Here is a 23,232-nt window from a genome sequence, read left to right as displayed (position 1 = left end):
TGGAGTTGTACTCGTTAAACGCTTTGAGACACAAATAATTTCTACGGACAAGGAAGCTAAATTAACATACGAGGGACTATTACCGAGGGAACCTTAGTTTCTGATCAGCCCTTATAAAATGTTTATAAGGCGAGACTGTGAAGCGGACGAAAATTTGGTACTTTGAACAGGAACTTTAAAACGTAGCTCGTTATCTTCGAAAGAGCAGACTTTCAAAGGAAACTTGCCGCATTAAAGAATCCACGGTTGCCGGAGAAAGAAACGGTTGGAGACAAGCGGCGCGCCTGCATTAGTTAACAAGTTGATCAACAAGAGTTTATCGTCCCTGTGTTTTAAAGGGAGGCTTGACGAAAGGCTGGATAAAATCCAGCCAGAAACGGTGGAACCTGGGGAAAGTTGGAGGGTAAACATTTTTCCGTTCTCCTTCGAGAGCTAATAACCTCTGCATATTTGATAGGATTCCATTCTCCGCTCGCGGAAGAAAGAGATCGTTTCTGCTTGCGCGCGGTTCCACGTTCCCGCGGAAAGGAAATCTAATTTCTCTCGCTAACACGATACAATTTTGATCCCGTGCCGCAATCTGAAAGCTTTTATGTCCCCGAGGTGGGCAAACCTTGTATCCTCTATGCGTTTTCACCTTTACAAGGCTCGCTCCATACCGTTTTCCCTTTCTCTCTCTCTCTCTCTCTCTCTCTCCGACCCTTCGCTCCCTCTTTTCTGCTTCGTATATTAAATTGACCAACGTACACGGTCCTGTTTTGTCTCTGGAGCCGCGAGTATCGATCCTTTCGAAGGGCAAACCTTCGAGGGACCTTTTGTTTCGTCGAATAACGGATAATTTCTTCCTCTTCCACGGATCACGGAATACTCTGTCCCTCGAACGAAACGGAAACCGAACGATCCACCGCGTCGATTTTCTATCGTCTTACGGTTTATTAACTCTCGGCCGATTAGCCCATCCCGTGATATCCCGTTTCGTTCGATGGGTCCTTCGAGATTCACGCTCGAATTATTCTCTTCTTTCTCCGCCGCAATTGCCCGGCCTGGTATTTATGGGAATCAGTGATCGAATGGTTGTTTGGGGTTTCCTTTAACGCGCCTCTACTGACATCTTCTACTAAAATCTACATCGTAAATTTTATTCACCCTCTCCTGTTTTAATTATTTATTCGTAGAAACTCTTGTCGTCAGTATCTTACGAGTATTCAAGTTTGAAGCAACAACGCTACACCTGCCAACGTCCACTTTGCAGCCTTATCTTTGGTCTTCAAATTGAAAGTCCACACGTAAGTAGGTCCTCGAGTTCTCGTTTTATAAACAGGACACTCGTACATATTCCTCAAGTCTTGTTTATCTTGTGTAATCGCCCTTACGTTGATCACCGGCATCACGGGAAACAGTTCCTTCGGTTTCGAATCGACCAGAATGCCAGACTGCACGTCCCATCGTGCTCCCTCCATAAATATCCCATGAATATATGCACCGTCTCTGGGAGCTGCCCTGATGTATAAAAAAAGACAACAGTCAATGTTGACCCTTCGGAAGGGTGCTAAAATGACGAAGAACTTGAAATAAGCAATTTTAAACGTAATTGTCCGTGCAACGATCTCGTTCGGTTTCCGTTCCTTTCTTCTTCAGTCGTTTTTTTACGAAGAACGGTTAAATAATTTAACGTATTAAAAAATTGTGCCTTGAAACGATCAGATCGACTAACTTAATTCGTCGATAATTCTAAATTCCAAATAAATAAGATGAAATTCACGCACGTGAATTCCTCCTTGTTCTTCTTCGTCACGTCGCATTGCAAGCACATTTTATCGAGCGGAAGTTCCTGTCTCCTAGCTGTCGATTGCATGATGGCCGTGAGCAACGACTGAGGATTGAAGAATCCGGCCAACCAGACCGATGGTGGCAACTGAAACGATGATTCACTCGTAATAACGATAACTTAAAAGGATAACCGATACGTTAATTTTCCTATCTTACGACAAAGTCAGTGGACCACGTTTCCAATTCTCTGATCCGCAGTAACAGGTCGACGAACCAAGCTGCCAGTCCTAATAAAGATGGATAAGCCCTTTGAGCCCAAACAGGTGGCACTTGGTCAAAGAACAACGCGTTCTCCAAGTCCTCCATATCTGAAGTGATCGTTAGTTCTCCCTTCAGACCTAAATCCAGTTCGCGCAACGACCGTTTTATTTCCGTGGTCAGATGATTCATTCGTTCGCACTCTTGGAATGCTACGATCACGTACGGAGTCCTTTCTTCCACTTTGCCCATTATTTCGGTCATGTTGAACTCCTCTGGAAGTTTCTCCATTATTTCGTCCAGTGTTTGCTTCACCTTTCAACACAGCCAAGTTATCGTCCGATGATTAATATGGAACGGATTAAACGACTACCTTTTCTTCCCTGGTCACTGTTTGTCCTCCGGAGCTACCCGCGTCCCTCGGTTGCATCTCAAACACGGTTTTAAAGAGATTCTCTGCGGTCATCGTTAAGAAACCTATTTCTGCATTCGGATGTAGACCGTACAAATAGGGTGATTCCGCAGGCATCGCTTCGTCGATGTAGGCATGGTAACCGGCTAAATCTGTATTTGGTGGCGCTGGGAATCCTTTGCAATATTTAAATCGTTAATTGCTCTCCAATTACGAGAAGAACCATCGATAAAAATGTTGGAACTCTAACGGGAGTCTTGTTACCTGGCGCTAAGTGCAATTCTCCGTCGACCAATTCGGGTTGCATTAATTCCTCGAGATAGGAGACACACAGCCTTCTGTCCCAGTCGTCGGTTATATGCCCGCCGTACATAATTTCGCCGAAAAGATACCTTTACGAACGTGCACGAGTGCGTTGTGAAAAGAATGTGACAAACGACCGGTTAGAATTGCTCAGTCTGCTAAAAAATAACGAAAGAAATCGAGACGAACCTCAAATCCTCCCAAGGCACCTTCGACGTAGCTTCCAAGTAATTGTACAACACGCTAACACTGATGTGAAGATCGCCTACGTTGAAGGGATAGATTTTATTCCAGCCCTGTGGGCCGAATTTCCGGCGCTCCGCGACCACCGCGTGGAAGTAACAGAGGGAAAATAGAATGGCCTTGAACTCTGCCTCCTTGCTGCACATCTCCAACGTCTCTTGGGTGAAATTGTCCAGAGCTTTGTGCAGATTCGCCTGCATCCCCGTGGGTGGTTCGTTCGTAATCTTAATGGACGACTCGAGGATCCCCTAATTAATCTTTCATTAACCTCTTAGTATTCTACAGCATCGAATCGCATATCGTTGTGCCTCGAGCTGAAAACTCTGTAAACTTTCAGCTTTTTCTACGCTCTGGAATTTTATCTCCTACGATCCTATATTCGTACTCGAGGACGCAACGATATTAAGCATAAAATATTACTTGAGGAATGATGTGCCCTGCTGGTGTACTAGCTGGTTCCGCGCTCATAAACACCCTGTAATTCTCGTGCGAGCCCTCTGCGGCCATTTCTAATTTCTTTTCCAACAATGGCAGCCATTTTTTCACCAAATGAATATTCTGCAAAATCACCCAATGGCCGTTCTTCGCGGCCACGTCCATAGCTTCTTCTGCAACGGATTCCTGTCCCTGACCCAGCGACACGTTGTGGAAATTTTGATTATCCAACGTGTAACCCAAGCGGCGACCCAGGTCCTCTACATCCTGATTAAATGAAAATTCATAGGTTTGTCAGATAAAAGGCGAATGCTTTTATTCATTGCGGAAATGTTCCTTTACCTTCAGAGGATTCACGCCAGGAGAAAGGATAAAGAAGATGGGCGTAGAAGGACTAGTTTCTTCGTAAGATTTCGCGAACTCGACGGTTCTGCCCTCGATATACCTTGGACCAAGCTTCTCTTCGATGAATGCCGCGATTGCGTAGGTCATTCTATCGGGTCGCAGTGCCCTGAGCATGCACAGACGCTGAATAGTCGTTTTGTTCTTCCATTCCTGCGGGAATTTCTCTCGTTCCGGACATTCGCATTCCACCAACTTTTTCCATCTCTTTGCCGAACTCTCTATGTCTCTGTCCAAATTGCTGCGCAAAGGAAACATCGCCGTACGCAACCAGTAACGATATTTCCGCGCTATCGTATTTCTTTATCACAAAATAAAAATAAAAATAAAGCTATAACGCTACCAATCAAATGGAACTAAATCGCTAACATTGCTCGTTCGAGAGTTGAAATTTCTGATTAAATCTAAATTCTCTAAATTTTTACTCGCGTCATTACGATTTGTAACCTGTTACGGACGATTTAAGATAAAAAAAAGTACGTGAAATTTCGATTACCGAAATTCTTCTCTACTAGCGAGACTCCTAATTCCACCCCAGCTGATATTGGAAAGGAAATCAACGGGGGATGTAACGTGCGGCGTGATGGGGAACCGTAAGAGAAAGTCCAACTCTGCTGCAGTCACCTCGTTCCTAGCGAGTAGTATCTGAAACGCCATCTGCGACGCGAAGATCAGTTTGTCGCACTCGAACAACCCTCTGCTAGTGTACATGAACACGGAATAGGTGATGCACTCGATCAGATTCTTCACTCTCGCGGACACGTCTGGGGCGGGATCGGCCTTCGAGATGGCTTTTTGAAACACCACGCTGAAAGCTTTCAAGGAAAATTGATAGATTGGATTGATGGTGTTCAGATCGTTCAGGATGAAGTAGAGGAGAGAAGCTCTGGCTGCCGCTGGTCGATACAATTCTCTCGCGGCGTCGATCTCACGGCTGGTGCCGCGGGCTTCCGTCACCTTCGACTCGATTTCTGCCGCGGTCCTCTTCGTCGTCTCCAGATTCTCCACCAACGACGTGTCTCCTAAAACGTTGCTGCCCGCTGAAGACAATCTGTCCACGAAATTGTTATTTTATCGTTCAAATCGAATTGTATTTCCATCGCTGTAAATCCTTTGAAATTCGCTCAGAAACAAGACGATAGAACAAGAGGATAGATAGGCTAACTATAGAGTTCGAGTTCCCAACCTGTGTACCACTTTCCATAAGAAGATTAGAAGGGGGAATAAACGATAATGTTTCCTTTTTAATCGTAAAATGACAGTGAAACGAAGCAATCGATAAAAATATACTTATCGCGTTTTTATCGGTAATCTTGGTATATAATTACATAGAAGGGAGGGTTTCGGGTTATCTGGCTAATACGAAAGGGAGTGGTGACTGAGAAAAGGTTGGGAAACACTGACGCTGAGAGTAAAGGAAATGGAAATTGTTGTGAAAGGTCGAACGAGCAACGTACCTCGATAAAAGGGAATCTTCCAAACTGTTGAGCGTAATCTTGAAATCGTTCTGCTGTCTGGTGAGCTCAGCCTTCAGCTCCTCGAGATCCGGTCGCTCGGCTTTCACTACCTCCGCTAGTAATTGATCCTCGAGACCGTCCCTCGTTACGGTGAAATTAATTAGAGTAGTTTGAGCCTGCATCTCGGGTTTGTAATGGGGATTAGCCAGCTTCGTGTGCAATAATAATCTGAACAGCGGATTGTATTCGACCTCCTTGTCGCCGATCTTAATCGCCCGACCCTTCTTAATCAAGTTTCTGCCTAACAGTGGATCCAACACCGGATCGACCGTTTCGCCGATGTTCTCGACGAGCACGGTCGACCCGGTTGCTAGACATTGCTCGATGACATCCAAGTAACCCTTCTGCCCGAGCCTAATGACACGAAGTTCCTCCCCGTATTTCTGCTTGATCCATTTAATTCCCTGCAGCTAAGGAAAAATAATGATGGAGATCCGAGTGACGTTAGGCGACCTCGTGACAGATAGACCTATACCTGAGGGTCGATCATTAAGGGCCATCGGTCGGAACTCGTCAGAATAGTTGCGTTTTCCGTCGACATTCTATCGTTTGGAAGTCCTTCGTTGTTCCACTTGGCTATCTGTGTGTCGTTCGTCAGTAACGACAGAGGGTCCAGCCCCTCCGTGATTGGAATCGTCGGTTCTACGTTACGTAAAAACGGTAGCCATTGCTTGTGTAGCAGATCCTGGCGAAATTGTTTCGTGAAACATCCCACGTAAGATATGAACGATGTCACCAGGAGAACGTCACCGGGTAGGGTGGACGTTTGTTGCATGAAACTTTAAAAATTTTTCTTTAAAGGATCTGTACAATCGCGTTCGTAAGTGTTAAGATGTGAACTTTTAGAATTTGTTAAATTAGCTGTATATGGCTATAAATTTGGACATACTTGGCTACGGAATCCGCCCATCGTATATTTTCCGACGCCAAACCACCGACCAGCCTGTTAGCCAGAGCAATCGTAGCGTTGGTCGCGTCCGCCTCTTGTTGACACTTGAGCTTCTCGGACGTTGCCTGCTCGAAGTCCGCCGTCAGCTTCGCCAATTGCTCTTCCAACGACTGTTCCAGAAACAGCACTCTAACTAAACCTGTTTGGAATCACGTTTAACAGAGTTTACGTACAACAACTTTGCGTTTGATCACGCTTAACTTCTCCTGAGCAGCGGCCAAATCTGCGTTCGCCTGTGCCAACGCTTTCCTCTTTGGCTCCACGTCGCAGAACACCTCGTAAAACTTGATAATGTTGATCACCCAGGCACAGAGACCCGCAGCTGCCGCTGATTTCGATCTCACGAATTCTGGCTCGAATTCCGAGTCTTTCAGATACGGTTGAATCGCCTTGATTACTTCCGGATGTATATTTTCTTTGTCGTAGTTGATTAGTGAGTCCAAGAACGTGTCGACCTTCGCCATCATGATCTGAAGAAACAACGCGGATGAAATAATCTCACGCAGAGCGATATGATTCGCTAAAACTCGCAGTGACTGTTTTCCTTCGGTGATTTTCTCGCGTGTTTCCGAGCTTCTCTCGACACGTTAAATTAGCTCGGACGGTAAGTTTTCAAAGGGATATGGAAAACTAATAAAGAAAAAGACAGCGGTGATGGTGGACTAAAGATTTGCAGCCAAAAGATTTTGAGAAATCTACCATACCATAGTCCGTTCTATGCGTTTATAACTATCCAGTTTAGGTGTACGGTGGAGCACGGACTAGCGATGACCTTGTTCCAAGTACCTTGGCAGCCTTCCAGCTCCTGTCCTTGGGTATTTTGCCAGCTGGAGCCAAGAGAACCATCACAGCGGCAGTTACGTTCGTTACAGCACCTGGTGGCGAACCAAACGACTTCAATTCCGTCAGATTCGCCTTGTTCAGTGTATTCAGAGCCTCTTGGGCAGCCAAGAGAGCCGGTTCTGCCTTCATCAAGTCCACTTCGCAGTCCCTCTGTTTCTTCGATACCTCTTCAGCTATTATAGCAACCTTCGACTCTTCCTCGTCCGCTATACGAAACACGAAACGTGAAATACAAGCAAAAAGGACTGGTTTACCTAAAGGATTTACCTATAGCTTTCTCCTTTTGTACTTTGTCCGTCTCGATACCAACAATGGCGATCAGAGCATCGGCTGCGTCGTTCTTCTGTTGCAATTCTACCTCTTGCATCGCCAGTTTCTCTTTCAATTTATCCACCTGTACCGCGGTCGAACGAAGCTTTTCCAAACCGTTCTCCAGCCTAGCTACTCGACCACGAAGCTCGCAAGCCTTCGTTTTCAACAATCTAGTGTACAAACTGATCTGCTCGAGGAAGGACTTTGGCGTGGTATAGTTGTATCGGCGCTCGCTGGCCAAATAATGTCTGCTGGCTGCGTTGACGGTCGTGTGAGCGTGGGCCATAAATTTCGCCGCAGCCTCCCTGTATCGAAAGCATCCGTATATTTATTGCTCAGCATCCTCTCCGCTATTGAAGGCGCGTACCACGCATTTTAGGGGCGTCCCGATCGATATTCTCCGCTCTACCTGTAATTTTCCGGAAGTTCGTCCAACTCCTGCAGAAACCTCTTCGACACAGACATCAAAGCTTCTTGCGGCCATTCGTGGAACCAGTTTATCGCCGTGCAATTTATTATGGCCGGGAATTTCCTCGAGCGAATCCTTAAAGTGGATCCGACAGGGGAGAAGCAGAGAACTATCCGAAGCTGGCGGCGCACCCGGTCGATGAAGAACTTCCAACAATTCTCGCGGGTATCTAACATACCAGCGCCCTTCACCTCGTTACGAACTCCTGTGACCGAGTATTTCGATCGTCAAAAATACTTTAGCCGATTAAATCGTACGAATTTTACGTACGTGATAATCCTTATTGTAAAAAGACAAAAGTAAACGAATGACTTAGGCGTCGTGTTTCAAATAGAAATCCATTTGGAATGGTTTCAAGAGAAAAAGAGAAAAAAAGAACGAGTCGAATCACAGGGATTTTGAAGTTGATGATCCTTGTTCCGAAAGAAAAGACAAACAACCTGAAATATTCATCGACCTGCTATTATGTTCTCCACTTCGTCCTCGGCGAAGAGATCTGGAACCTCGCCAGAAGCAAGCATGTCGTTGATCAGCACGAGGAATTGTTCGTTCGCCACTTGAGCGTCGGTCATCAAAAACACGATGCCCAGATTCTTCAGACCCGACTTGTTATACAGGACGGCGAGCTCCAATTTCAGATCGACGATTCCATAACCCTTCTTCAACTGAATTTGGAATACCTCCAGCGAGCTTATGAAAGCAGCCAATCGTGACAAGCTTTGTTTGCCAGAACCTCCCACACCGACGAGGAGAGCGCTGCCTCGAGGCGACTCCAGGATCCTGTTTATCCGGCACACGTGCATCATGGCGTCCTCGAACAGCACCAGATTCATAGCAGCTACCAGATCGTTGTAGCTCACCATTGCTTCCGATAGCAATCGATGCAGATTCGACCACTCCTTTACCGGCATGTACTTTGGCTCTCCGACTCCACCTTGCAATATAACAAACTTATGCAACTTTTTCTTTCTCGTGGCGTGTTTGAGATCCAAGAAATATTTCCAAGCGTCCGCGCACCTGCAAAATGACAGTAGATATTAGGCTTCTCCAAAATGGCGCCCTCGTCAATTTCCTCCACGTTCTTCTTCAAAATATCCAATTGCAGTTTAGAAAAGCTCTCTATGTCCTTTTCATCTGTAAGCTTATCTCCGTAAACGCGATGCGTCTCGTGGAGCCATAATCTGATCAAGTCTATAGAAGACTGTAGACACTCGTTCCCACTGAATAATAATCCTTGAAAGCAGTTCGACAAGTCACGAAGATTGAAGATATAATGGAATTTCACTGCTGTTGGGAGGAACATTTGAGCGCAACGATGATGCAGCTGAATCGACGCTTGAACAATGCTGTTACACATTTCGACGACAGAAATGGGAAACCTGCGAAATGCGTTAATTATCATACAACGATCGAACAACGAAGATACTTTCATTTTGTTGTACCGCTTCGCTTCGTACGATAATTTATTTTCGAGGCTTACCTGTGTTCCATGTTGGACAAATGCTGCCTCAAGATAGACGAATAAATAGTCGTCAACGAATCGCTGTTAGGAAAACTGACCGCAAACACGGAAAAGTGCCTCTGCAGTCTAGGATTGACGGTGAAAGATCCAGCCGTAGGATTCATACAGCTAACGTATTGACAGTTGTGAATATCCTTCAGGGTTAGCTTCGTTCTGTCGTACCAGTGACCGTAATCCAAATGCTGACGGATCAAAGTATGCGGTTGGACAGTTCCATAAGCGTCAACTTCTGGCATATTCAGATCATCGATGAAATACACCAAAGTTTTATTCCCAGGTGGGCCGTAATTTCTACCAGCTTTCTTCTCCAGAGACTTCTCCAGAATCTTCTGCAGCATCTCCGAAGAAGTGTAAAAATTAAAGGGTACATTGGATACTGTGTAATTTTCAGGTAACTGTAAAAGTTTCTCTGCTACGAGAACGGTCTTCCCGCAACCAGCTGTCCCAACCAACATCACTGGATGTTTCTCGGCCATTAATAAATCTAAAAAGTACCTAATTCGAATAGACTCGGCGGTGTAAACCAAAACAGCTTGCAGAGGTATTTCAGGGTCCAATTCGAACTTTGGCAAACGCTGAGACCACGGAACGAAGTTCTTTGTCTCAGAGTCTATATAATAATCAAACACGGTGCCTTGCGAGGGAAACTTGATCTGTTTAAATTCATTTATCCACCACTTACTAAATTCCACGCGATAATCTATCGTTTGATCTTGGAACATGGAGGAACCAAAAGCCCAAACGGCAGCGAAAACAAAGTACAGTTCGTAATGTTCCTTCAAAAAATCAGCGGAGGTTAATTCTGGCTTGAGAAGACAGTGAAGAAGATGACATAGCATCTGTACGTGCGCCATATCTGCGATCGGTGTTATCTTTTTGAATCTTGTTCTTAATGTTTCCAAGCAAGCAGGGATGTACTTGTCGAATAACATAACCAGGTTGGATTTTTCAACCGGCGACGTTCTTTTCTCCACCCAGCTCGTGACGTAAGGATTCCAGCCTAGATCCTGAGGATTGATATACAAAATCCCTGCTCTGGATACGGTAGCTGGAGTAGCAGTTCTCAAATTAGAGATCTCAAAGAGCAGCCTCATCACGGGAGTCAAAGCTATTCTCTCGTTACTAGCTAAAGTCAGAACCTTGTTATCGTCCATGACAGTGTTCAACGACTCGATCCACATGGGATCGATATCGCCATCTAAAACTATCCACTTAGGATTCTCTCCGCCTAAGTTAGCCTGTTCTCTCATAATAACCGAGAACAAGCCATCCTTCCATTCTCTGGTCGCTGGATTAATTATTCCAAACAGTTCGTCATTCGTTACAGCTTTCGGATTCAAATCGTTGTACACGGGCTTTCTCTTCATGTTCTGATACGTTCTAAACAACGACTTCCAAACTTGAGTCTTTCCGGATCCTGCAGTTCCCACGATGAAAACCGAGTGTCGTACTTCTAATAGTTCCTCCAATTGAACGACTTTGAGGATGAAGCCGTCTTCCGGTTGCAGCCTCAAATCAGCTGCTGCCTGTTTAACCATTTTCTCGAATTCCACGTCGCGTTTTCTGGGAACGTCCAAGGCGGGGAACAGGTCGGCTATCAAACCCATAAACACAGGCAAGTCGTCGGAAACCACTTTGGGAATGTTGAAGTCTCGAAGAGCTCTCATGAGCACTTGTTCCTCCGGTCTGCCGGGGTCTCCTCTCTTCAGACTTCCGGCGACCACGAGGACCGACTTTATCGCGCGCAATCCCCAGTCATAATGGTCCTGCTTTGATAACAGCTCCTTGCATAGAGTATACAGCGTAATGAACTTTCTCGCTAGAATTCTCGCATCCTGCAATTTTGAGAACCCTATTTCGTATGTTTTTAATATTATAGAAAGATCAGAGAATGACCGGTGAGACGATAGAGGGGCAGGGGAAGTATACGCAGAGTTGGAAAGATAAAAAATTTAAAATTCTCCCTCGTGTAAAAAATATCTTCCAAGAGACCTCTTCAAGATCTTTAAAAGGTAACGTAGAAAAACTGTTATAAATAGAGCTTCGTTACTCTCGAAGTAGACGACGTAAATGTACCTGTACACGTGTATTCGAATAAATTTTGTTAGTGGATGCGGTACTAGTATTTATTTTTATATTTGTAACGTGGAAATGTTGCATAATCGTATTTTCCTTCCGCAAATTCCTAGCTTAACCAAAGTTCGTAGTTGTAGGAATCGCACGAATCAATATAATCACGTGAAATAATACAAAAGATGCATAGATCAAAGTATAGGCGTAGCTTTGGTACACGAATTTGTTTGATACAACATACGAAACCATGATCCCTACCTGGAATCCCTCTGCCACTAACATAATCTCGCAGATGAGTTCAAAATCGGGAACTACCATGGCACACGGTCGAAATAATGCTTTTAAATTCTCCGGTAACTCTGTTCGTCCTGCGTAACCTGGATTCATCGTGATGAATATGCCGACCGTTGGTTCCAGGCTGATTATTTCTCCCATGAAGTTGAATTTCTCTTTCTTATCTCGAATGGCGTCCTGAATCGATTTCACTTGGACAGCTACTACGGAGAGTACTTCTACCGTGATTCGGTTGAACTCGTCGAAACAACCCCAGGCGCCAGTTTGGGCTAATCCTTTATAGATGTTACCGCAGGATTTGTAGTCCATCTGCTCGGAACAGTTGAACACGTAGACCATTATGCCGAGAGCTCTGCCTAGATCTTTGGTGGTTTCGGTTTTTCCAGTGCCCGCTGGGCCTGCTGGCCCGCCACCCATTATTAAATGAAGAGATTGGGTCAGGGTTATGTAACATCTATCCGTCAACGGTGTTATGACCAATCTGCATAGGAAAGACACGATTTAGTGGGAATTGGGAAACTTTTAAGGAATCCTGTCTAATTATAATTATTAATTCTCATGTTATTACTGCCTGGTTATTGTTTCGACCGTTGAGAAGCCACGTCGATCTGCTCCGTAAATTGAAAAGTATAGATACTAATCGTGCACTTATGTATCTAATTAAAAGATTAAAAAAGAAATATGGAGACGATCAAGTCGGGCTTCTCAGGCACCGTTGCTTTTTTTTAATCATTTATGATATTTATCATAGCGTTTATGGGAAAATATTAGGCTATTAACTGAATCGATCTTTGACAAGACACTTCTATGATTACTCGATTAAAAACGAATAGAGAAAAATCGATTTTATCCGAGGAATTAAAAATTCAAACGACGAGTAAAATATGAAGCGTATAAGGAACAGTAATGAGCAATATTTTAACGCGAGTGTCAATGAACCAGTCGCTAGATTCCATAATCCCTACTGCGAAAATTAACAGAGATGCAAAGGAGAGGAGACGAAGAACCATCGGACCTGGGAGTATTTCCCAAGTATTCGTGAGAGTATTTAAACTGCGCGTCGCAAATATTAGCAAAGCAATCCTTCTCCTTTTCGTCCCAACGATGGCGAAGTTGACTCTGCCATTGGAACGCCTGCGACGTCTCCACCTTGGACTGCACTAGCTTCGCCACCACGTCTCGAGAATGTACATCGATAGTGCAGATCGTCATCACCTTTTGTCTCTCCTGTTTCGTTAGCTCTCCGATCAATAGCGTGATCAGTGTACTTAATTGAGAGATCTGTTTCTTTAGATAGTCTTTCAGAGAATTATCGTAACCCTCTTCCAGTCTGGCGAACGCGATGTTCACCTCGGTCGTCCACCAAATTTGCGTTCCACAGAGAGAAACTTGAGCTGGATAGTCGAACAGCCATTGTTCTCGGGACTTCTCCTCGTAAGTTATCACAGCCTCGCTGAAATAGTATCTTATTGTGACTCTCATCGCTTGTTGCAAACGATTTAACCATGCCTCCACTGCGCCCTCGCAGCTCATCTCGCAGTTTGCGAACTCCACGTACTCTCCATCTTTCGCGAACATACCTTGAAACAGGAGTATTTCATTGCATAAGATGTATGAAAAATTAAACGTTTTGGCGTAGTGGAATTTAATTTGTCGCGGCTCCCAGGGCGAAATATATAATAGTCGCGTGACGGTCCATGTGTTCGAAAGATACGAGACTTCTACACGGCACGAACTAACAAAGGTTTGTTACTATAAAAATATTTTGTCGCGCGTGATACGTGCAAAGAAGATCAGTGGTACGCTTAGAGCGACAGACGAAATTCTTTGAGACAAAAAGCTTCGTGGCTATTGTATGTTCTATGATAATGATATCTCCCAACATATAGATCTATGAAGGATCGAAAGTGGAGTTGAATAAATATGTACTTAAAGTCTCTTTACAATTTATAGTATAATTTATATCACGGTAAGTTTCTCGGACGAAGAATCTTCGAAAAATCAACTTTTATTCCTTGCAGAGATCTACTTACCCAATACGCGTTTTGGCGAGCCAGCAGCCGCGTCATCGAATTTCAATCGAGCCATGGAGTCGAATAGTTTTGTCAGATGCTTGGCCACGATCTCCGGCTGATTTCCATTCGACAAAATATCCAACAGATCGCTGGACGAAACGAAGTAGAATCTCGGGAACGCGAGACGCTTCGTTTCCAAATATTCTGCCAAGGCTTTCTCGCAGAGAACCAATTCCTTTTGGAGGATATCGAGAGAAGACACCAGACCATCTCTGTTCGTTGCTTGCACGACGTTTGGCGTCTTCGCTAGTTCCTCTGTCATTTGCTTGAATTCCTTGTCGATTCGATCGAACCTCTCGGCATCCACCGGCAATTGTCTTCTTATATCTTCCGAGGAGGTGAAGATGCTCTCGAGGTGCATCCAGGTTCGTTGCACCTCGAACCAGATTGTAGTAACTTGATCGGCGATGCTCAGCTTTCGTTGCCAGCTGGAGACTTCTTCTAGGAAGTGGGCGATGAACTTCGAAGTGATAAGGTTTTGTAGCTGAACCTATGAAAAGCAAACAAGGTGCCCCTAATCGAGTCGATTTTCTCCAAAATCGATCGCACTGTGCCTCGAGTCGCTATAATATCTCTCCGAACTTTCATCGTCGAATCGCTCGTGTCTCTTTAAATTTTCACCAAGTACGATCTCTGCTGGTTTGTTCTATGTAAAACGAATCACATTGTGCAAATCTAACTGACGAGTGCGATAAAAACCAATTCTGTAATTTGTTCAAAAGTCACTAAATCTCTGCGATTCTTGCAACATTCGTGCTCGAGTGCGTAACAAGCGATCCGTGTAGAAAGTACCTGGTTCTCTTCCAACGTTTCGATCAATTCCTCGCTGGCTCTTATTAGGGTAGCGCCAGTTCTAGCGTGAATTTCTTTCTCGAATTCCATTTTCGACCAGGTGGCGTTCAATTCTCTCATGTACTTTTCCATAGACATTTCTTTCACCGCTTTGTCCACGATGTTCTTCACTTCTTCCTCGCACTCGTGAAGATTTAGCTCCAGAAGATCGGCCAACGTGGTAGACTCGTCCATAACGAATCGTACCTAAGCGCATTCGTCTTTACTGGCTATGTCTCTAAGTATGTAGCATTTATAATTATGAATATCGTGTATCATTATGAATCATGTATGGTTTAAAATTATCGCGAACGTATTTGAGATTTATGCAATGTGAACATTGACGAAGAATCTGAAGAAATAAACGTAAAGCCAGGTGTACGAAGAATTAAACGTTTCGGATGCAAAATCAATTTATTCGATGAAATATATACAGTGAGTGATACATAGAACGAACGAAAAACGATGATAAAAATATAGTACAAATTATTTGATCGCATACATACGTGATACGTGCACTGATGAGTAACTAATAATGCATTTTTTGATTAATCGTGACGGTGATTTGAATATTCGTGCTTAAAAATTTCGGAAATAATTATTTAGAGAACAAAGTGCCAGTATTTACAGTGGACTTACGGTCATTTCTGGAGTCATGTCGCCCAGTTTCTGCAACACCGATAGCGTATATACAGCGGTGCAACTAACTCTAAACATCTTGGTGAATTTTTATAAAAATATGCTGATCTGAATTCTTATGTAGAACTATTTTTCGTATAAAATTCATCAAAAACTGTTTCATGTACAACGATACAAAAAATTCTTACAAAAATATATATATATATATATATATGTACAGTCTTTCATAAAAAATTGGATATCATGTAAAACGTAATATAAAACGTATCTAAATTATTTTCAATCCTTTTCGTAAACCTATTCTTCGTTTTTTAACCTCCGCCGATACCTTGGTGCTGTTCATTAATTGCCTCCAATGTCTTTCCCTTATAGCTGGATTCTGGAGTTCTGCTACGGCCCTCAAGGACGTCAACATATTCTTCACGGTTGCCTCCAACGATACGAAAGTGTCCCACGATCTCATTTCCTTGTCCAGGGCTGATTCATTGCAATTAGTATATTAAAGACACGTTTGGAAATAGCTTGCTCGTTTTAGTAACAAACGACACGGGTTTCTAATATTCTTTTTCCATATTTTGCTCAAACACGAGATATCTTTTAACGTGATAAAGATGCAACTGAAAGAACGCGGTAGAGTTAATATCGTGTCACCAACCTCGTATCTCCTTGGAAAATTTCTTGCACTCGATGTCCATGTTCTCTACGTCGATTTTCCTCCAAGGCGTAGTCTTCCATCCTTCTATACAGCTTCTAACGATATTCACGTAGTCCCATAGTTGCTTCAACATCTTCAACTCTCTTCTACATTGCTTCAACACTTTGAATTCTGGCACCATAACTTCGAACAACGATGCAGACTCTTGGATGTCCTTCATTTGACGTTCCAGCATCAGAATCTCCTTGTGTCCTTCGTCTAGCAGTTCGTAAGGATTCGAACAGTCGTGTTTGAAGAAACTGTAGCGTCGAAAAGCTTCGCGGTAGTGAGTTATGGTCGTGTCAAACGCGGAGATTCGTCCTCGTATTCTGGACACTTCGCCTGTTTTATTTCGTAGAAAATTAGCAGTTGTCCTAATATCTACGAATGTGGATGTATGTACCTGCTTGCAGGGGTGCCACTTGCTGTTTAACCATAAGCGCAAGTTTCTTCGTACTGGACCATTGCTCGGGCAGTTCTTGAAGCAGAACGTTTACTTCCTCTGGGATATCCTGATCGTAAAATTTCAACAATTCGATCGTCTCTTCCAACGGCTGGAACATTTCATCCGTAGTCGGTTGTCTTTCTTTCACTTGCAAGAGATAACCCATCACGCTAACGAGTCCGACGTAGTCACCTGGTTGTATCGGTTGAAGCAAACCCTCGTCTGCTCGTCTATGAATAAAATATACATTGAAGAATCCATCGAAAAGCGGCCCCTTCCTTTTTCCTTATATTGGCTCTCTGGGTAGCCATTTTTACTCTTTCGGGAAATTTCTCAATTTCAGAAAAATACGAAAGCCAGACGTTCCTTCTACGTGCGATCTAAGGAAAGAGATCCGATCTATAGAGACGAATAAAAGTAGCCAAGTACGCGAGTAGCCCGAGATTATGGAACGTGCAACGAATATCGCGATCGCCGGCATAGCTATCGATCTACGAACAGTTGAAATCGTTCTTCGTTTGCTCGTACAAAGAATAGTAACTCGTAAGAGAAAACACCTTATAAACGATCCCAAATCCGAGAGGCTGCTGGTAACGCGATCGACCAGATGTCTCTTGAACATGCTGGACCATTTGCAGACCATGTTCAGCACCGACTGTCTGAAGGGTCTGAGGTTTACCCTGAACCAGCCACAAAACACTTTCGATGGTTCCATTTCCTCGATCTCGAGATAGAGGCCCTCGTAAAGGTCGATTTGCTCGCGGAATTGCTCCATTTTCGGCGGTGACCGTGTCGGCCCCTTGGGATCCTGCGCGGCCACCATCTCCATTTCCTCCATCGTCAATTGTCGGCTATACTCGAGAAACTGTTGCATCACCATGTCTCTATCGTCTAACCAGAGATAGGCGTATCCTGATAAAATAAGACGACTAAGAACGAGGGTGGATCATAGAGTAGACCAAACGTAGAAACATTCTCTGATGTTCGTTGATTCTATTATAATTCGTAGGCAGTAGATTTTTATACGTTTGCGAAAGGTTTGAAGATGTACAACGCGTATTGCTATTAGTAAATTATTGTTATTAGCTATTAGCCCGCATTTTGCTATATTTTATGTACTTTTTCCACATTACGCGAATTCTATGCATTTAGATTAGTATCTCGTGGTATTTATACCTTCGAAGTTGCTGCAGAATTCGGTAGCTTCCTCTACCGCGGTCGAAACGTTATTCATAATTTCATTTTTCATCCCCTTTATATCCGGATCTTCCTCTAGTTCTTTGCTGTATCCTACGGCATCTCTTTTTAATCGTGGCACCAGTGCAGCCATCCCTATGATATCGTTCAAAAGTGCCAAGATTAATTGATCCAGACCATCCGGATCGTCAGGTTCCAATGAAGGCACGTAATAGAGATCTGGTTCCCTGAGTTCTAACTTCGCTTCTAACAGCGGCTCGGTTTCTTCGTTGGAATCCATATTGTCTACCAAATAGCCTGGTACGATTAAAAGAGAAAAGGAAATCTTACATGGACGGTTAACAGAATCAGAAGCAACGTACTTAAATAGAATCGTAACGATACGGAAGAAACGATTATAAAAAATCTGTACGTAAAAGTTTATTTAATTCTAGAAATCGCAGACCATTGATTCGCCGTTTGCAATGAATCGACTAAAACGGGAAACTTAAAGAGATTCCATAATTTGAGAATTTAAAGAAATGGCGACGAAAGCCTGAAACAATAATTGTACGAAAAATATCGAGAGCCCATTCACCTAACGAACACCCCACAGCTCTTCGAAGGGACTCCATCACGATCCTGTCGATGTAATCTACGTATTTTTGCCACGGTTCCTCCATTTCGTCGGAAACTTGAAAAAGCAGCCTGTTCTCTTCCAACAACGAATGAATCTGTTCGGCGGCCCTCTCGACCTCGCCGTAACGTCTTGATACTTTTTCTGGCCGCTCGTCGAACGACAATAAAGCGTCCTTACGACGATCCTTCCTCTCGATGAGAGGCGTCCTCGTCCAGGCGTCCAGCACCGCTTTGATCTTCTCGGCGTTCGTCTGGGTCGATTTGATTCGCTTCCACAGCCCCTCCACGAGTTCACCCAATTCCACGATGTACTCCAGAACGCCGTCCGACTTCCAGCATAATTCTGTTTCTCCTCGAGACACCAACGAATCGATCCTAGTTATCTCCTTCTCGATCAGCTGCAACTCCACTCGCCTGGTCGTCTTGCACACGTTGTTGTACGAACACACCGTGGCTGCTAGCAGCGTGCGGAACTTTCGGAACGTTTCTACGTTTTCCGACACCTACATATCGAAGACTATTAACGAACCTTGACTTGTCACACTTTGACAACGAAAAGAGCTGAACGACAAAATTGCCGCCAAATGTTTATTTAGTTCTTTCGAATGTTCTTTAGTTTTTTCGAATAGCAATTTTATTATGCCACGTTACACTGCGTTACATGCAACGGCTGTAACAATGTCATTTTGCAGTTAAATCAAGTTTAGCCTAAATACTTTGCTGTGGTGGTATACGTATAGAGATACATAGGAGAAACGTCAAGCGAATAGATACCTTTATTGCCTCTTGGGGAATGTCTGATCGAGACATTTGCTTCAGATAGTTCACTTCCTTTAAAACACACAAAAGTTGGGGATCAAAGTTGAGCAGTAACGTGGAATCCTTCTCGCGATAGAGAATATTGCGATTCAGTCCAATATCGACTGCGTCAGGTACGGTTCGTGCCCATTCCGTGAACAATTCAGTCTCTTTATCCTTAAAGATCTGGATAAGCCTCTCATAACGTTTTTCTATATTCTGGCCCTCTTCGCTGTTCACTATTCTACGATCGGTATAATTATTTTGTAATTAAATTGTTCTAGGAAATATAAATCTCTATTTAAACAACTTACGGATGTTGAATAGCTTTGAAAGATTGAACGGGAAGATCGATGCGTTGTCTGAGCATGCTGATAAATGTCAAGGCCGCGGCTAAAGGTGGAAGATTAATTAGAGCGCCTCTGGTGCCACGATTAAACAGAACTTCGACTACAGTCAGCTCCACGTTCAATAGATCCAAAATTCTGGTGTAGCGATTTGCGAACTGTTTGCTTATCATTGGTCTGTCTAGCACCGTTCCGACGATATTTATCAACTGAAACGAAAAATTTGTAAGAATTTTAGTTGTTAAAATTATCGTATAAAAATTAGTTTTTATTTGTTATAAAATATAGTTGCTTTTGTCGGAATACAACGATATTTCACGCATAGGCACGAATATTCTTACACAGGCATTTGAACAGGACACTTACACAGGTCATACTCGTTACTGTATAGAGAGTTTTTTTAGTTTATTTTGTTTTTTTTTACAATTTGTCCTGAAGGACATTTGGTAAAGTGTTATATCTCATTGGTAAAAAAAAAAAAATAAAATAAAAATAAACATAGCATGTGGGTGGCTACACCCAGAGGGGTGCCATCTTCGTGTTTGCTAGGTTATATCTTTTATGAGGTCTATTGGGTGTTTCCTTTTTAGTCTTCTTGCGATGTTTGTTGCGTTGTTCGTTTCCGCTGCCAGCTGGTTCGTATAGAGAGTGGGGTTCAAAATATTTAAGGGATCGTGGGTCACTACCTACGTCTAGTCTGAGAGTAACTAGTCAATAATCAACAATCTTCATACGTTGTTAATTATATCACTCGCTTATATACATCTGATTCTGTAGTTCTGTTTAATAAACATCACTGAATATTATTTCAACGTAAACATCGTGTCTTCCACAAATTATTAATCTTAACTTTAAGATTAAATTCTAACAGTTTTTATTTGAAGTTATGCGTCTGTCGCATCCAGAAACTGAGGAAATCTCGAAGATCGTTATTTTTGGAATTTGTTTTATTACACTGTCAAAGCAGATCGATAGAAGAATTGTAGTTTTTTGAAAAATGGCCCGTTCCCCCGCCACTTATCCTACCACTTATCCTACCACACTTGTTCAAGGCTACCAGATACGGTACCTTGAAAACGCTCTCGAGGTTGCCGCAATCGTCGAAAGCCTGGCAAAGAATGGCCGCCAATTTACAATCGAGATCGGTGATGGACTCGTTGAACTTGGCACAGTCTACGGTGAAAGATTCGTCGTCTGGCTCGAGCGCGTCGTTTGCCCGCACCGTGAAAGAAACGAACAGCTGCTGGAACTCTTTGTACACATTGACGATCCTGGTGCTGAGGGATCGGCCGAGGATCCCACCGATTTCTATCTTCTCCAGCTTCGAAAATTCCATCACGGTGTTAAATAGCCACTCGATGTCGCTCAGTCGTTTCAAGAAAGCATCCAGGCGAGCGAAAACGGCGCTGGAATTGAAGGTCCACGGTGGCGCATCGGGTTTCATCGCTGGCATGTCTTTCCTAAGTTCGAATTGTCGTTTGAACTCTTCCAAGATGCCTGCAAGAAAGAGCCTGTGATGCTTTTGATCTACGAAGTCTCCGAAAGAGACGAAACAAAGTCTGAAAATTTTATTCCAGCAGTGTCGATGCTGAAAAAATTTTAATTAAGAACAACGTTAAATTTAATTAAAACAACAAAGTAAAATTAAAAAAGGCTTACAAGTTGAAGAAATGGAATCGCGATAGAAAGATAGTGCTCGAACGATGAGAACGATCTTTTGATCGATTCTAACCTCGAGATATCTGCACACGCTGTAAAGCCTCGTCGACGTCGCTCTGGAAAATGGAGGTCGGGTCGAGGAATCGACGAGCCTCCTGTATCAACAGGTTGGAAATCTGTCGAAACATGATGATCACCTTGGTGGAGCTCTGATAGTAGCTAGATTTCGACCAGGCTAATCCGACCGAGTGTATCAGCGTGGCCATTAGCGGCTTAGCCTCGGAGAAGTCGACCTCTTCGACCGCTTTGAAACACTTGGCCAATGGAGATAGATACAGAGATATCTCTTTCGCCTCTGCCATCGAGGATACCACGTTATCGAAAAGGGTGCGAAAGCAGGGGAAATAGGCGCTGTCTGTCGTTTCCAAAATGCTCGCCATTTTCTTCACGCGATCCTCTTGCAATTGATCGTAGATATATCTGGAAAACGATCCTTCTTCTATAATGATCAACCTTTGGATACTGTAATTTGTTAGACTTGGAGAATATTACTACCCTACCGCTCAGGTTTCCTACATTTTTCGTGTCTGATAGAAAAAATACTTATTTTCAACTTTTTTATCAGAAATAAATTAATGCCGGGATGGACACTCGATATCCTCTACCTTAAATTAGCTAGTCTCGTGGACCAATAGTCAAGCTCGACATAGGGAGTGGGATTTTGACCATTCTCGAAAGCAGCGCCAGATTCCTGAGTGACAACGTCGTTCACCAAGTAGGCCCACTTTATCACGACACCCTCGATGGCGCTCTTCAAATACAGATCGACGGCTTGGGGACCTTCTGTTCGCACCAGCTTCTCCACTTCCGTTGCCCTCTCCATTCCGGCTGGCATTGGGAGCACCGTTCTGCCGTTTACCTGGCCTTTCACCTGTATTTCGACGGAAAATATTCGTACGATTTCGTTCTGCCAACACCATTGTGGAATCTACCATTTCGAATCTAAATATACAGCATGTCCCTTGTTCTTTCTTCCCGGTTTTTTCCAAAATGAAACAGAAACAAATAAATCTTATCGATATTCTACGCGCTCCCGAATCTCTGACCTTGAAATCGGGGACACCCTGTATATCATAAACTGAGAACACGCGTATGAAAACTAAATCTTTACGGAAGAGAAGGAAAGTTTACTTGATACAGAGTACCGCGAAGAGAATGAACGTGTCTACAGATGTCCTGAATCGCGACGTCAGGCAAATCCTTGTGATTCTCTGCTTTGCTCAACAGAGGCGCGAATAAATTGTCCACCAAAGTAGCTAATTGATCGACAACTCGAGACGACAGGTCTCCTAATATCAGCGACGATGAACAAACGTCTTTCTCCTTGGATAACGGCGCCTGTTCTATCTTCACCGCGTAAATACCTGAATAGCGATGGAGAAGAATTTTCAAGATTTTGCTTTAGGCGGATATTTTGGAAAGTTTTCGTTATCGTACTCACCTTTGGTTCTCTGGCATGGTATAGGGAACGAGGTTGAAGCCACCAATTGCGCGTTCGGCGTCAAAGCTACGAAAAGCGCAGCTGGCAGAGGATTATCAACAAAATCCAGCACAGCGTTTCTGTATTCCTCCGTGAGGAGTAACCTGGCCCACTTCTCCGGCTTCAGTTTCAGCGACTTCTGCACGAAACCACCGATGTACTCCAAACGAAAATCCGCTGGTCCATCGGGAGTAGCCATTTCTACTTATACAAATTCCACATAAGTTATTTAGATTCTCAGTTTATACGTTTAGATTCGGAATTTTTAACTCTCGACGTAAGATGTTATTTTTATATTTATCGCATTTATTATTTTCTCTATTGACATACTTGGGTCGAAAGTTTTGTATCCGATTGGGACTCGACTGTAGATTCTAAATCTTGACGTAAGATTTACATTTTTATTTGTTAATGACGACTTCGCCGTCGAGAAATTAATTTATCAAAGACGTTAAATCGTAGGAAACGTGAGAATTTGAAAGAGACGTCGGCTTAACTTCGAACGACAGGATTTCCTCTTCAAAGAACTACGCTAGGACTCTCGTGACGCGACCAAGCAAGCGTAACACAATGCTGGCGTATCTCAA

General features: G+C 43.5%; 1 protein-coding gene across 1 annotated transcript; it reads right to left on the bottom strand.

Moving 5' to 3' along the window:
* Nucleotides 1-689: 689 nt before the first annotated feature.
* Nucleotides 690-22,844, bottom strand: LOC132912222 (dynein beta chain, ciliary). The gene is made up of 37 exons (XM_060969463.1): nt 22,607-22,844; nt 22,297-22,529; nt 21,771-22,036; nt 21,179-21,585; nt 20,516-20,943; nt 19,414-19,655; nt 19,076-19,343; nt 18,261-18,804; nt 17,663-17,980; nt 17,044-17,398; nt 16,445-16,716; nt 16,003-16,383; nt 15,676-15,824; nt 15,348-15,377; nt 14,670-14,915; nt 13,836-14,367; nt 12,818-13,382; nt 11,767-12,283; nt 9,394-11,270; nt 8,931-9,292; nt 8,371-8,847; nt 7,854-8,118; nt 7,400-7,749; nt 7,076-7,338; nt 6,463-6,759; nt 6,230-6,399; nt 5,816-6,119; nt 5,281-5,750; nt 4,320-4,874; nt 3,764-4,064; nt 3,407-3,688; nt 2,933-3,234; nt 2,705-2,832; nt 2,402-2,616; nt 1,987-2,343; nt 1,767-1,915; nt 690-1,500 (listed from the first exon to the last, which is right to left on the bottom strand). Exons 1-37 carry the CDS (start codon nt 22,842-22,844, stop codon nt 1,206-1,208), a joined length of 13,410 nt encoding a protein of 4,469 aa, XP_060825446.1. The 3' UTR covers nt 690-1,205.
* Nucleotides 22,845-23,232: the final 388 nt, after the last annotated feature.

The sequence above is a fragment of the Bombus pascuorum genome, chromosome 11 (assembly GCF_905332965.1).
Source record: "Bombus pascuorum chromosome 11, iyBomPasc1.1, whole genome shotgun sequence".
Lineage (NCBI taxonomy): Eukaryota > Metazoa > Arthropoda > Insecta > Hymenoptera > Apidae > Bombus > Bombus pascuorum.
This window is presented reverse-complemented; position numbering and strand designations above follow the sequence as displayed.

What these genes read in the sequence shown, in the direction of transcription:
- LOC132912222 (XM_060969463.1), bottom strand. Translation starts at nt 22,844, where the DNA reads ATGGCTACTCCCGATGGACCAGCGGATTTTCGTTTGGAGTACATCGGT. An exon ending in ACATGACTCCAGAAATGACC is followed by an intron (nt 14,916 to 15,347) that starts GTAAGTCCACTG and finishes GAATGCGCTTAG; the next exon opens with GTACGATTCGTTATGGACGA. An exon ending in ACAAAAGGAGAAAGCTATAG is followed by an intron (nt 7,339 to 7,399) that starts GTAAATCCTTTA and finishes TGTTTCGTATAG; the next exon opens with CGGACGAGGAAGAGTCGAAG.